General features: G+C 40.1%; 1 protein-coding gene across 3 annotated transcripts in view; it reads right to left on the bottom strand.

The window, feature by feature from the left end:
- The window catches only part of LOC26513851 (coiled-coil domain-containing protein 40), a 196,951-nt gene that overhangs the window by 128,739 nt on the left and 53,116 nt on the right, over positions 1-15,096 (bottom strand). For 2 of the 3 annotated variants that reach the window (XM_044715377.1, XM_014904710.3), the window contains exons 3-4: positions 6,904-7,463; positions 6,708-6,852 (exon numbers count right to left, since the gene is read on the bottom strand). In XM_044715377.1, coding sequence (XP_044571312.1) covers positions 6,708-6,852; positions 6,904-7,463 — 705 coding nt within the window. Of the gene's footprint in view, positions 1-6,419; positions 6,461-6,707; positions 6,853-6,903; positions 7,464-15,096 lie in introns of those variants that run through there. The other variant, XM_044715378.1, reaches the window with a different exon arrangement.

Genomic DNA, 15,096 nt, shown 5'->3' with positions numbered 1-15,096 from the left:
CTTAAGTACGACTTGCAGGCCCTTGCTGCTTTTTAGCTGATATGTGTAAAAGTTCTTTTTATTCTCGGTAAGATATTTTGATAATACTCTGTAGTTATCTTAAGACTTCATTTGAACTTTTGTTTCTTGAATGTTGCCCTTTACAAGGGGTATTATGTGGAAGTTATCCTTACCAATAAGCTCAATAATTTTGTTGACAAGAACATTGGAATTTTTTTCGCGTATATAGATAGGCGGAGGTTTTGGTTTCCTTTTCTCAACTTCAGTGGATTCGCCCGCCTCAACCTCATCGGCGTCTGCCAAGATTTTAAATCGGTTTGAGTTAATGGGCGTTTCTTTTGCTGCTAGGCTAGCATTGCCACGGGTTATTTTGCATTTGGAATTGAGGGGGCTCAGTTTCCTTTTGATTTGGATGTAGCGATCCATGCCAGTCTGCACAGCCGGCTTAATGTAGTCATTGTTTTTGTTTTGTTTTTCGGGCAGCGCGGACGTATTACTATTTGCGCTGCTATCTGATAACGTCGTTAAACGCGCTGTCGATACAGTTGCGGTTGTTGTTGTTGTTACTGTTGACGTTGTCAAAGAAATTGAGGTGCTAGTTACTGCACTCTTTGGCTGCAGAGACATCGATGGTATCGAGGGAGAGCAGGAACGCGCTCTCTCGCTCTCTACGTTTAAGAATTCGGTCAAGTTGGGGGTAATTGACCGCGCTGGATCGGAGCTTGCATGGTTTTCGGTTGCTTTAAAAGAGAAGTACGCGTTGTTTCTTTGTACTGAGAGCCGTCTCTCCTCTTGCTCACGTTGACGTTGTGTGCGAACGTCGTCTAAGCTCATTGCAGTCGAGGTTGATTTAGTTTGAGTTTTGAGAGTTGTGTTTTATATTAATTAATTAATTAATTAATCAATATAAAAATTAGCGATTTCATCGCAAAAAGCGTCTTTTCGCGTTATTGTAGATTTCTTAGACCAGTCACTGCACTTTTATGATTTTATTGAATATTTTTTCCCGGAGCACAATAAAAAACACGTCTGCATGCGACGACAGTCGGCCGATCGATCCAATTTTTAAATGGAAAATAATTCAAAAAATTATTATCCTAAATTATTGTCCTAATAACAATCACGACGGGGTCACCAATTTTCAGTTACCGAGCGTTTTCGGAAGCTTTATTTAATGTTCCAAATCTAGGCTTTGATAAACAACAAGCACTGTTCGATTTCCATATATGAATACAATTTACTTCGCTGCCAGAGTCCAAAAGCGGCTTCACATCAACACTGGGTAATATATGACCTATCACACTAGCCACCACTGTGCAGATTCCGGTCAGACGCTTCTCTGACCGGAAAAGACAAGAAGCTTTATTAGATGCGGTCCAGAGGTCCGCCAGAAAATAACTTATTAAATAGTTTCTAAGGCTAATTTTCCATTCGTCACCGATATTTTACTTTGATTGTTATGCTATTAATAGTTTTTAATAGAAGCCGAATAAATAGACGCGTTTCATATCAGATTTTCAATATTTTTATTTTGGGTTAAATTTAACCCCAATCTATGCTGCTCCAATAAATTCTAAATTACAACAAAAAACGAAAATCAAGAGCTTGCGCAAAAGCTCTACCAAAGCTCCCCAAAGCGCATACGCTACAAATAACAATAGAGAGAAGAATACGTGCTGATAACAACAGCAGCAGCTAAGCATATAATTTTTTTGGTGACTGCTTGGCCCAACATCCTCCCCCCATTGAAGGGTGGGCCTTCAATAACAATGTTGGAAGGGGCAGCAATCACATTATGCAGTGGTTATTCCGTGGGTTGTCCTCCCTAGCACAGGGCGCCGACACATCCCGTTATAGTTCACCGTGTCCAGAAAACACCCAGCCAAATCGAGTGTTCTGAACAATGGGGAGACCGTGACCTAACTGGATTTAACCAGCCGACAACAGGTCAAAGAATAAGCTAGCTCCAATCAGCAGGTCCACTCACTGAGTTTTGTGGAAGTTGGGGTCAGCTAGATCCATATTACCAGGAATCTTCAAGCCCGAAGCATCTATGTCATAGCTAGGTTGATAGTCCGTAATATGTGAAGCTACAACAGCCTCAATTTCAACTGAATACGTGCTAAGGCGGGACATCTCGCACACATTAACAGATACTCCATCCGTTTCGAACCCAGCGCCGCCGAAATCAGCCACCGTTGTAAAGCATTTGGAGCGGCAAAGCTGCAGTTCACTCGACAGCCGCGACGAGATGAGGTGCACTTGTGAACCGGAATCCAATAAAACTCGGCAAGGCAGGAAGGCTCCAGAACGACCACGAACGAGTAAATTGGCTGTTGGCAAGAGCACTAGCTCAGCATTGCGATATTGGGTCACAACAGTGTTAATTGAGCGGGATGGGTTCGCAACAGCAACTGCACCGATGGGATGTCAAACTCGTACAGGTGAAACCTGCCCGCGAGGGTGCAACAGAATATAATAACGGTGATTGCACGTCGAGCAGCGGGAAGCTGAGTATCCGCGAGCGAGATGGCCATCCGCTAGACAAACAAAACAGCAAGTCAGACGCCGCACTTCGTCGTACCGTTCCTCAATTGGCAAAGCACTGAACTTTGGACAAGAAGGAAGCTCGTGCGATGAAACACATCACAGGGCGCATAGAGCAGGACCTGCGTTAATAACCATGCACGAAGATCGGTTATTGGACGATCTACCTCGGCAGTGAATACGCCGCCAAAGAAAAGTCAACGCTTTCGAGAGTCCGGCACCTTTTCTCTAAGAATCGTACCATGGACTCCCAAGATGGAAGGCAGTCGTTGTTTCCGGCGAGAGACTTCCCACTTGGCCTTTGCGGCAGGATCCAACGTCTGCAGGATAATCTGGATAAGCAAGCATATTTGGATCTCGGCAGCTAATCCGGAACTCATGAGAGCCCGCATATGCCCATTGAACCGATCCGGTATGTCCCGCAAAGTAGCAACCGACCCTGGCTCGACCACACGAAGCTGCAGGATCTCATTAATGTGAGACTGAAATATTAAACGCCGATTACTAAAACGATTTTGCTATAGGTCAAGGGCCACATCGTAGTTCGCGTCAGTAATTTCCAGAGCTCTCACCGTATCCAAGGCTGACTCCCGCAGCCATGAAATGAGCCAAGGGAGCTTTTTCATTTTCGTTAGGTGAGGATGGCTGTCAATCGCGGTCTTAAAAAGGGCACAGAAATCCGGCCACTCGGCACCGTCGAGAAGTGTGGAGTGGGCAGCGATTTTGATGGAGCGCTTGACAACCTCTCCAATACAGATCACTCCCGATCTCGCTAAAATTAAGCTGCTCCAACTCTTCTTGAAGCGTGTTGAACCGCTTACGCATACGCTTCTCCACTGACTCCACCGCCATAATGGTGCAATCGAATAAATAGACGCGGTTGCAGCCGAATAAATAGACGCTTTTCAAATCAGATTTTCCATATTTTTATTTGGGTTCAATTTAACCCTAATCTATGCTGCTCCAATCAATTCCAAATCACAACAAAAAACGCAAACCAAGAGCTTGCGCAGAAGCTCTACCAAAGCTCCCCAAAGCGTATACGCTACAAATGACAATAAAGCGCTAGCGAAACTGGGAGACAAAACAAAGAAGAAGACATGCTGATAACAACAGCTGCAGCTAAGCAGCTGCATCTTTTTAGTGGCTGCTTGGCCCAACATTGATAACAGTTTTTTTTTATTTGATATAGTTTGTTTTTTATTGTATTTGATTGATGATACTATAACTATTAATAAATATAGCCCTCAACTGCTTAACAGTCTGTAAAGACACTAGCAGTGTCGGGTAAAGCAGTTAAATTTGGTTGCTGCACATATCGGAGTAATCCACTCAGTCAAGATATAAGCGATACATCACAAGTTGTGTAATCTCAACGGCCATCGCCAAAAATTAAAGTTATTCTAACCGCTGGAGTCAATCAAAAAAAATTAATTTAAGAAAAAATTTTATTATGAGGAGATAAAAGGTCGCCAAAGTAGGAGGCAGGGACGGGCAAAGCCAGAAAAGAAGAAGTTAAAGGTGGGAAGGAGAAACACCGTGGATCGCAACTGTCAAAAAAGAAGCGTGGCCGTGCTTAGAAAGTGCGGAAAAGGTCCTTCTCGAGGGAGCGGAAGAAAGTAAAAACGCCGTGGGACGTGGAGGACCTTGGGGGGTAGCGCGGCACGGCGAGCGACTGTGGGGGAGAACAAAATGAAAATGGCTAAAAAAGGGTCAATCCCTGGAAGGTTTCCGGTACCCCGCATAGCAACCCACAAAGGATCGAGGAGGACCTTGGGGGGTAGGAAAGGGAACCCGTCAGCGGGAGCGTGGCGCTATGCCAGAAATTAGGATTAACGGCGGAAAAAAAATCAATGAGGGTTAACGGGCGCCCCTGGCGCCATATAAGGAGCACCACTGGAGCGACCCGGGACAAGACTTTTGGGGAAGCTGTTAGAGTCAAGTGTGAGGATATAAAAAGTGTGCCAAGTGTGATGATATAAAAAAGTGCGAGAGAATCCGTAATCCGTGGCGCAACTGAACCCCAAGGTAAATGAGTCGAGTTGGGCCATTACTCAAACACAGCAGGTGGGCTAGTCTCAAAGCATAAAAGGCTGTCCTTATCGTTTCCTAACCAGAACGGTGTCGCAGAAACGGAGAAGCCGCAGTAGCAGATCCATCTGCCAGTAGCAGACAGGAACGACAACAAGAGCAGAGGAAGAGCCATGCAGACCCGCAGCCCGACCACGTGAATCCGAACAGAGGGAGCCATTAGCCAAACCGGGTGCCAGACACCAAGACCGCATATCCTGCCGGGTGTATGTATGGGAGGTGTGTCTATTGCCGATCAACTCCGAACGGCGACTGGTGAACGACGGGAGGCCAAGCATTGACGGCGGAGCCGAGCGGAAAAAGCCGGAGGAGCAGGCTTCGGTCAGATCAATAAATGAGATCTGTTCAATTTGTAAAACAAAAATGCCTTTGATTAAAAAAGTCATTAGCGAAAATAAGAAGGCTATTTGTGTTATTTCTGGCCTCAGGCAATCGCGAATCAATAAATTCGGTGGAACGTTCCCGTTGCGAAAATAGTATAAACGGTTCTTTATAATTTAACTAGAGGATTAGTGAATCTGGCTTTGCAAGATCATGTCGGAGTCACCAAAATGTTAATCTGTAATGTTTAATTTAAGCAAAGGGTACATTTATTTGCTGCGGGCTAGTAGCTGGAAGCGCTCCGACTCGGTACCGAGAGTGGTCGAAGAAACTGAACCCATTTTTGATGGATTGAGGGAAGTGTTGTGCCCTTAATCTACCGATTAGAGGGACAGTGTCACACTGTTGTGAAAATCCCATTGCATTTTTAGCAGGAGTCTTCCTGAATTTTGTATTGCGGACCATAGGCACACTATTCGTTCCTTGCAGGATCACGTCAGGGTCTCTAAAATGTTAATCTATAATGATTAACGGAAGCAAAGGATACATAAACCGATTGCTGGTTTGTTGTCAGAATAGGTTTTTCTGAGACTGACTTTATTAATATATAAATTCAATATTTTTCGCTTAATGTATACATGAATATTGCTTAGGTGGTAAATCAATGAAAATATAGCAAATCGTAAAAATGATAAAATAACAATTCAAAAGTGTGGATGGTGTTTCGTTTAGTTAGTTATGTTATTCATGGAAATCGAATTTTACATGTCTTCCCAAAGGCAGTTTGTCTCTCTGTTTGAAATATTGGATTTTTAGCATTTCGGACATTTAAATTCACTACTCCTAATTCTCTTGAATACGAGTCGATTGGTGACTGGGATCAAACATTGGGATTCCCATCAGAACTTATACAAGAAATATATTTGGTCAAAAATTTGCAATTCAGGGAAAAGCCCTATGATAAATATATATTTTATCAAGATCATCCTCTAAATCAATAAAAGCATGTCCGTCTATCCATCTGTCTGACTGTGCGAAATAGTCTCGAAGTTTTAAAGCTATCGAATTCAAATTTTCCACGCATCTTTCTTTTTTTGCACGCATTTTATTATTATTTGCACGAAGCTAATTGATTCCAAGGGTATATCAATTTCGGCTCCACCTGAAGTTAGCTTTCCTTTTATGTTCAAATGAAAAAGTTGTCTTGTTAAACCATATGATTATTTGTTTAAGCTATTTGGTTTCCCGAAACAACGAAAAAAAGTAAAATTTTTTGCATATTTGGCTTTTCATACTTAACATTTCTTCGAAAGGTTTTTAATTATTCCGCTATCTTTAATGTCAAAATTAAGAAAAAAACATATCGGGACACCACGATCCAGTGAGAAGACTCCTATTCCAGGCTCGCTGGGGCGTATACACAGCAATCACCTGGTGCGAAGGCGGCGGGACGCCTAATCTCTGGCCCGTCACATTCAGGTTTGATTCAGGTGTGAGGCAGCTAGTGGTAAACGCAGCCGTGTTGAAATTAGACATTTCTAAACAAGTGCATTCAAGAGAAGAAACGAAATTGTCTCTAAGAGACGAAAGAATAGAACCATTGATCACGTTTTGAAACCTAACTTAAAATAATATAATAAAGACACACTTGAAATTCAATAGTTTAATGCGTAACCTATTTTTTTTTAAATTTCGTCGATTAAGTAGTTATATATTGTGCTATGTTAAAAAATATTTTTGTTACCTACGTTTTCGAGTTACTTGGATTTCATTTAGTTGGTCATTCCTTTTTTGAGACAAATTCACGAAATGGTTCTGCAACATAATCCAAAATTGCTGATGCTCTCGAATTTGTAACTCTCCTGTGTGGATGGATTTTTCAATTTGCTTTATCTAGAAAAAATTTGTTTTAAAACAATTTTTTAATTCATGCCAAAAATTTACCTTTATTTCAGTCGGACTCCCGGAAGCATCACCAAAAATTTTTTGCATTATGTCTATTTTGTTGCTAATTTTTTCGAATAATTTCATTTTTACTTCAATTTGTGAATGCATTTTTTTCAAATCATTTTCTAGTGTAGATGATTTGTTTTCAGCATTATTTAAATTAGTTTTTATATAACTATTATAAGATTTTGAATTAAAAACGGAACTCCGAAGCTTTTCAACTTCGAGCATTGATGATGCCAATTGGTTTTGTACTTTTGACAACGATAAGTCTACGTTTCGTCGACGTTCTTGTGACTTGTTTAATAATTTTAAACGATAGGCAGTAGCCTTATCTGTTATAAGATGATCTTCAGCCATTTTTAATATGGATTCTTCAGTTTTAAATTTTCTTTGCTGGCATTTATCTAAAGAGAAGTCAATCTTTCGAATTTCTGAAATTAAATGGTTACCCTCCCTCATTGCTTCTTGAAGATCAGATTCAGTGTTGCTTAAAAAAACAGGTAGTTCATCAAGTTTTCCTTGCAGTCTAAGAAGCGTTTCATTTTCTTCTTGGCCTTAAAATAGAGATAGTTAATTTTGGGTTTAAAATTTTAAATAAATGATTTTAATTTTCATGATAAGTTTATTTTTATGTTTCATATTTATGTTTAAAAAAATTATTGTTACATACAGCGTACAAGAAAGAATTTCCGGAAACATGATTTTGTTAATTTTGGCCAGATTTTTGTAATACATCTCCAAGCCTAAAAAGTACACAAGCAGTTACGTACATGCATAGTACAAGTCAATAAACATTAATCATGACCTTCTGACTTTTTGTTTATGGCCTGTCTGTTATTATTCATTGCAGTCGAAGAATATAAAAGCTACTTAAAAAAATGAAAAAACAAGAAAGGAAAGCTAACTTTGGGCCGAATATACCCTTGAAGTTGGGCAATAGCTTATATTATTATATATAAATCGGTTCGTAGTATACAGAATTTCACCATCAAATAAATTTTTTAATAAAAATGCTTAAAACAAACTCAATCATCTTTAAAAATATTGAGGTAGTACCATTTCCGATCGTTCAGTTATATGGATAGGATAGGATATATAGGTCAACCGATTTTTTGCACAAGTCGGAACGGCCGGAATTGATCGACTATATCCTATAGTTGCAATATAACAACCTAATCCGATCTGCCAAATTTAATACGATTAATTAGGTAATTAATTTAATAAGATTAAGGATCAGTGGAATGCAGCTTGTTCAAGCATTACAAAAGCACAGCGTCTGCGGAATTGATCATGTTCATTATGTCATGCTTGCTTTCGTTGTTATTGAAGTGCACGAACTCGTTGCAGTCTAAGCCTATCTACTTCATAGTCACTCACTGAAGAACGCAATTCTGACACAGCAATACGACTATTTTCTTTCTCCGGTGATAATGCGGTTAAAAAATATCAAATTAATTATTAAAATAATCAAAGTGAAAAATTTCTCGCTTATTTTCAGTAGAGTAAGAAATTTTGACAGTAAAGCAGTGATGATGGTGAAATATTCAGATGGATCGCCAACTATATAAGATCCGACACATACATAATAAAATAAACTGCTACCTAACTGCAAGGGTATATCAACTTCGGCTCCGCCTGAAGTTAGCTTTTCTTTCTTGTTTTTTTTTGCCTTTATTTGTATAATTCGGATTAAGGCTAAAAATTGCGCATCTGTCTCCCAGAAACGCTGGCAGTGGAGCTGCCTTGTTCGTGTAGACGTTTAAGTATGTACAGTTGTGATCAATTGTACAGTTTACATTTTATTTATGTTTTAATAAATTCAATTATAATATAAAAAACATCTTGACGAGGTAAAGTACCGGTGACGAACCTGCCTGTGAAACCCAAAATATCTGATATCAATTTTAGTGACGAAAATATGCTATATACGTAGTACGTACGAATTATGTAGGCCGTGTAATGGCGATGACCATCATTATTTAGCACATATCATTTTTGAAATGTATGTGTACCAACTAAAATTAAAAACTGTATCTAGCAGTTACCATATCTTTGGAATACTCATCCAAAGTCGAAATCTCAGATTTTCTACATTAATTTTTGGTCTTCTATGATTTTTCCCCAAACCATCACCATTACACGGCCTACGTAATTCAATATATGGTAAAATTTGATGAACTTCTTCTCTTAGGTGTACCGCGGAAACTGTGGTTGATAGAACCTATGTTTGTTTTGGACTTTGGTTCAGAGGAGCTTAAATGTTATGGAGCAGGTGAAATTATTCGTGGAGGAAAAAAAAAGTTGTAAATTGTCGGCCTGTGTAATAGACATATATCTATATCTAAGACATATTATTTGGTTGTCAAATATTATGGTTGCGTTCAGAAACTTAATTTGTTTAAAAACTTAAGATTTATCACACTAAACCCGCATCCGTTCTTTGTATCAATTTGATATAATAAACAAACGTTCAAATAAATAAACAAAATTGTTTTTTTTTTAATTTTACTCAAATTTAACTTTTTTTTTTTAATCTGTATCAAATTGATACATAGCTATGTATAGGATCTATGCATAGGAGCTATTATGTTACAGAATTTAAGGGACGGATGCTGGTTCAAAAACGTGTCAAACAAGTTTATTGAAAATAAGTTCTAAAAGGTATCCCAATAAGAGTTACAGTGTTATTTTTTTAATGAAACGACCAAAACGGTTAGATACAATCGAAGTTTGTATTGAAATGTAAAGTAGAGACATGGAAATTATCCTTTTCTCGAAATTGTCAATCACTTTTCTGCACATTGGCCGTCTTTTACGTTTTAAAGTTTCTAGTCCTTCTACTAGGAAAGTTAAAATTTGCATCCCAATTAAGTCCCCTAAGCGCAAAAGTAAGGAAGTTTTTTTGCACAGATTCAATGTGATCTTGGTGTACTCCATATTGAGGAGTACAGACACACGATCCATACTCAAGAATCGGACGGACCAGTGATGTATATAACGTTTTGGTTATGTACGGGTCATTAAAATCTTTTGACCATCTTTTAATAAAACCAAGCACACCCATTGCTTTATTAACTATGGTAGATACATGGTCGGTAAATTTAAGTTTCAAATCTAATAGGACACCTAGAACGTTAAACTGAGTTAATCGTTCTAAGGCGTTCCCATAGAGAAAGTACATAGCCTGGTGAGGACTAGATCGGTAAACAGACATAAGTTTACATTTCGATCCATTAAGCTTTAGGTTATTTGCTAAACACCAATTTTGAAGTTTATCCAAATCGGATTGAAATCTAGACTGGGCGCTAGTGAATTTATACTGAAGGCATAGCTTAACGTCATCAGCGTACATAAGTACAAGTGAATTAGTTAAGGCAAGGGGCAAGTCGTTAATAAACAGAGTAAAAAGAAGGGGTCCAAGATGGCTTCCTTGGGGCACCCCCAATGTGGCGCGGACTAAACGCGAGGTAACATCTTTAAAGAAAACACGTTGGGTTCCCCATGATAAGTAGCTCGAAATCCACATAAGAAGATCAGTTGGGAATCCCAAAAGACTGATAGTCTTTTAGACTGAAGAACCGATGACACACCACTTTGATCGAAAGATGGACATAATATAAGGTTGGCTGATTAAATATTATAATTTTAAAGCTGAGCTGAACTGCTGCTAGGTGAATACATTGTTTGAAAAAACTGTGCAAAGAGATCGGCCATTGCATGCTCAGTGTTCGCATACGAGTTCTCAAACCTAAGTAGAGGAAGAAAAGATACGTTAATTTTTAACATTTGACAAATGTTGCCAGTATGTTGGCGGTTCGGACGAAGGTGGTATGTAAGAACAGGTAACATACAAAGATTGATCGGACAAAGTGATTTTGATGCAAAGAAATTCAATGTAACCAAACTCTTGTGATTTTACCTCTTCAGAAGCGAATTTGGAGTCTACAGAAATTAGCACTCCTCCTCCCCTTTGCAAAGTTCTAACACATCTAAAAGTGGTGTACCTACTAGGAAAAACTTCGGAGCTTAAGATCTCCGGTTTTAACCAAGTTTCTGTAAATACAATAATGTGGGATGCAAAAAAATAACTATCAGAATACAGTTTGGGAAGTTTACTACGTAACCCTCTTGTATTCTGATAGGTAAGTGTTAATGAAGACATTAGTTTGTTGAGACTGAGGAAGATGAGGTGGAAGGTTGGTCAGGGGCCGTAACATGTGGGAGTTTTACACTCACAGTTTTGGTAATTTTTTTCTTTACCATACTTGGCTGATGTTCTTGGACGAAAATGTTCTCTGGCCAAAAGCTAGCGGAACAAATCGTCTTGAACATCTGCAAGGACATACGTATTTTGAAACATGACGTGTGCCTGGTGAATGAATATTTACATTTTGTAATATCCACCACCTTTATGTCGACTTTTGTTTTGGCTTTGATGTAAGCCGAGATATCAATCTCCGAAGTATCAGGGGCAAGCCGCGAAAAAAAATCCAGATGGTTGATTACCCTGTTTGGTGACTGTTAAGGGGGTTTGAATTATTGGGTCTGGGATCACTTGAAGCGATTGCTCATTTATTCTGAGATATTCGGAAGCCGAATTTTTCGCGGGTACGACCCATGGATTGGCCTGAGATATAAGCAGCTGCATAATTGTCGGCTGAGTAGGCTGAAGAACATTCGCCACAAGCATCATTAAAAGAGGATCTTACGCTTTGGAGACTCATTTAGTAGTTGAAGACTTCTAAACTGTGTATCGAGCGCACAGAGTTGGTCATTGATTTTACGAAAACCGCTAATCAACTCCTTGAATCCATGTTTAGTCTGCCTCGTGAACGATTTCATTTCGTCCTAAACAGCAAGACAACCGTCACAGCAAAAGTGGAGACCAGACCTACGTGAAATAGCATCCGAAACTTCACAGAGCCAGCAGTGGATGGTAGGCTGGGAAGAGGAGATTGTCTTACAAGACTTCAGCGCACAGGCAAGTTTAAATTCCACAATTATTCAAAAATTAAAAAATTATTTTATTAATATTATTGGTTTTTTTTTATTGAGGAACCTTGAACCACTTTACCAGGGAAACGAATAGGGGAGATTAAAGAAAGCGATTAGTGTGAGTTAGTAATATGTAAAGAATATGTACTAGGAATCTCTATTGAACGAGAATAGAATCAATAGTATAGAAGCAACACCGCTAGAGATGAAGAAGCAGAGCAGGGATATGTTTGGAAGGAAAATGAATTAAATTAATATTTTACCTCCAATATCACTGCACACGCATCCGTATCGCTGGATCTAAAAATTTTGTTTGTATGTGTATATGAATAAAAACTGAATTTTTATGGTAGGCTTATTATAAATTTTATAAAAACGCAATGAGCACAAAAAAAACACGTCCGTCCGCTTTAAGATAAAGAGAGGAGGAATAATCTGTACATTTGTAACCAACCAAGGCTTAGAACAAAGAAAGAATAATTGAAAAGAAAGCAATCGGTATTATTTCTGTACGCGGGCAATCACTTTGAATCAATAAGTTCGGTGGAACGTTCCCATAAACTCTATGAGCCAGACGCGGCAAATCTTAAGAGCATAAAGTAAGAAACAATTTCAATACAAACCGTAGTAGTTTGTAAACCGCCACGAAGGGGAAAGACTAATCACCTTGCGGAGTGCCCCTCCAGACAAATAAATGCCTAATGTCGCTCCGGCAGTCTTGTTTACTAGGATCTCCCGTCTTAAGTGGACGGATTGTTAGTATACTCCTAGTCCCGTCAGCGTTTTAGTTATTGATAATGAAAGAATGTTGCTGAATGCGCCTTTTATGTCAAGAGTTGTTGATCTAACAATGTGCATTACTATAAAATCATGAATTTCCGCCAATATGGCATAGTCATTATAAATTTACAATGAGGACACAAATTGTTTGACATTCTTTGTTCGCAGACAGAAAAACTAGTCGGGAGAATATTTTTTTCATACTCCAATGATGATTTACGACGATATGGACAGTAAGAATGTAGGAATTTTAATTTTATATACCTGAAATAATCATTTTTAGAGAGAGCCATGTAGATCACTAGCTATGAAGTTCTTTTGCTTCGGGGCTGGGGCCAGAGGCTTAGATATACAATCTTTGCATGATTTCACAAAGTTATCCGCCTCTCGGTCAATGCGGGTCACTACAATTGTTCGTTGTAAGGGTAAAGCTAAACAGGTAATTTTGTTCGTCCGTAGAGCGTTATGCGGCCACTACGTCGAACTTGAACTCGCGGCAATAACGGTAGGTCCCGGAGTCGTAGTCAAAGAATGTATAAAATCTGACTAATTTACCTGGATTCTGCGAGGGACTACTCGGGTTGACCAGGTGCTTGCTGTGATCAGGCTGGAGTTGATGTGGGGTACTTGAAGTCCTGGGCTGGTTCTCCTCAAGTACAGATGGTATGGTGGTTCGGCTGATTCCTTATCGACCGGTCCTACTTGTGGTCCGTTTCACGGGAGCAACACTCGAAGTAGGTTGGGTAATCGAAGTAGACTGGTATGCCGCGGGTTCTACTTGTGGTCCGATTTACGGGAGCAACACTCGAAGTGGAGTAGATAATGAAGCCTTACTTGTGGTTCGTTTCAAAGTAGGTCGAAGTAGGTTCGATGATGAAAGTTCTACTGGTGGTCCGTTTACACTGGAGCCACGCGAAGTAGATAGCTTTTTTAAAGAGTTCTAATTTGTGAACCGTTTTACACAGGATCACTCGAAGTAGGTTTTAAGTGCCGTAGTTTAAACACTGAGTAACGAGACGATTCACTCTGATTTCGCAACTATCTTTGTTTTATAAGAACAATTCTTATATAAGATTAAACCTAAGGAATGCCAGGGTTACCCACCTCTTAGTCTGCTGACTCAGATTACTTGTTCATGTATTGCTTGTGCATGCATTTCGGCTTACCTAGCTGGTTTTTGCTTGCTTCGGTTAGTCGGTCATTGTTCCCGCTGATAATGCTTCTGGTGCCGTCTACTGAGGCGCTATTGAGGTACTCAATAAAAGAGGCCGCTGTTTTATTTTATGCACCACTCTCCGTTGATTATGTCGTTGCTCTTCTTTCGGGTTATTGGTCCTTATTACGGTCATATGAAATGGGCCTGTCATGATCGGGACTCCAGCATATTGGAGTTTATGGACGAGTATTGTCGCAGCCTCCGGTTACTCAGCTCCAACATCAACTTCTGGTACTTTGGACGCATTCTCCCTCGCCACGGTACTCCCGCCTCTCTTGGGATGGTGGAACGCGACCTGATTATCGTGCAGTTCCGACCATTTGGCCGTATTGCCCGACGGCGTCTTAGTCGTCGTTCGGCTTGGGACAGTGACGATAAGCTTTCTACTGATAGTGGTGCCTCCTCGATGGGTACCATTGATGGCGATGCTTCTTAACCTAATAAATCCTTTTTATTATCTATGTATGTGTTTTCTTTCTTGCCTTTTACTGAGAAGTCCCTGGATTGTATACTTCGAATCTCCTGTGATGTCCATCAATTGTCACCGCGGCTAGGCTGGTTCGTTGTTCGATCGTCCTCTGATGATGGGTTGCTGGGGTGTTTTTCCTGGCACACCATTTGTACCCTGCCCATGCGGCTATGAAGATTATTGATTCGGCCGGCTCATCGGCCGGAGTATTGATGAGCACATTTTCCTGCGTCTGCTTCATCCATGTTTTTTATCCCTGCACCTCTGCATGTAGGCGGTCTAGCTGGTCCAGTGTTGACTCCAATTTCCCTTCTGTAGTCTTTATCTATTCCAGTGACGGCCACTCGTGAACGTAGCTCCCTGACATCTTTACAGTTCCTGATGAGTTGAGTTGCGCTCGTCCCAATAATGTAATTATAGGGCTTTGGATCACACAATCTTGCCTGATTATCAGTTTGCCTACGCCTTCGATGATAATTTGATCCTTTTCGGCCGAGCATACCTATGTCATTGTTATTGGCTTCGTGGTCCCAAAGATCCATGCATTCTGTTCTGTCAATTGAACCCAATAACTGATCCCCTTATTTGGCTCTGGTTTACATTCCTTTACCCGATGTCTTGATAGTGCTGCCATTGTACACGGGAGTTGATGGGCGTCCGGGCCAAAGAGCGTCTGCTTAAATTCGCATACCTTATTTTCGAGCGTCCCGCTGATACGCTGCTGAAG

The sequence above is a fragment of the Drosophila ananassae genome, chromosome 3L, assembly GCF_017639315.1.
Source record: "Drosophila ananassae strain 14024-0371.13 chromosome 3L, ASM1763931v2, whole genome shotgun sequence".
In the NCBI taxonomy this organism is placed as follows: domain Eukaryota; kingdom Metazoa; phylum Arthropoda; class Insecta; order Diptera; family Drosophilidae; genus Drosophila; species Drosophila ananassae.
Note: the sequence above shows the minus strand (reverse complement) of the source record. Positions and strands in the feature narration are given on the sequence as shown.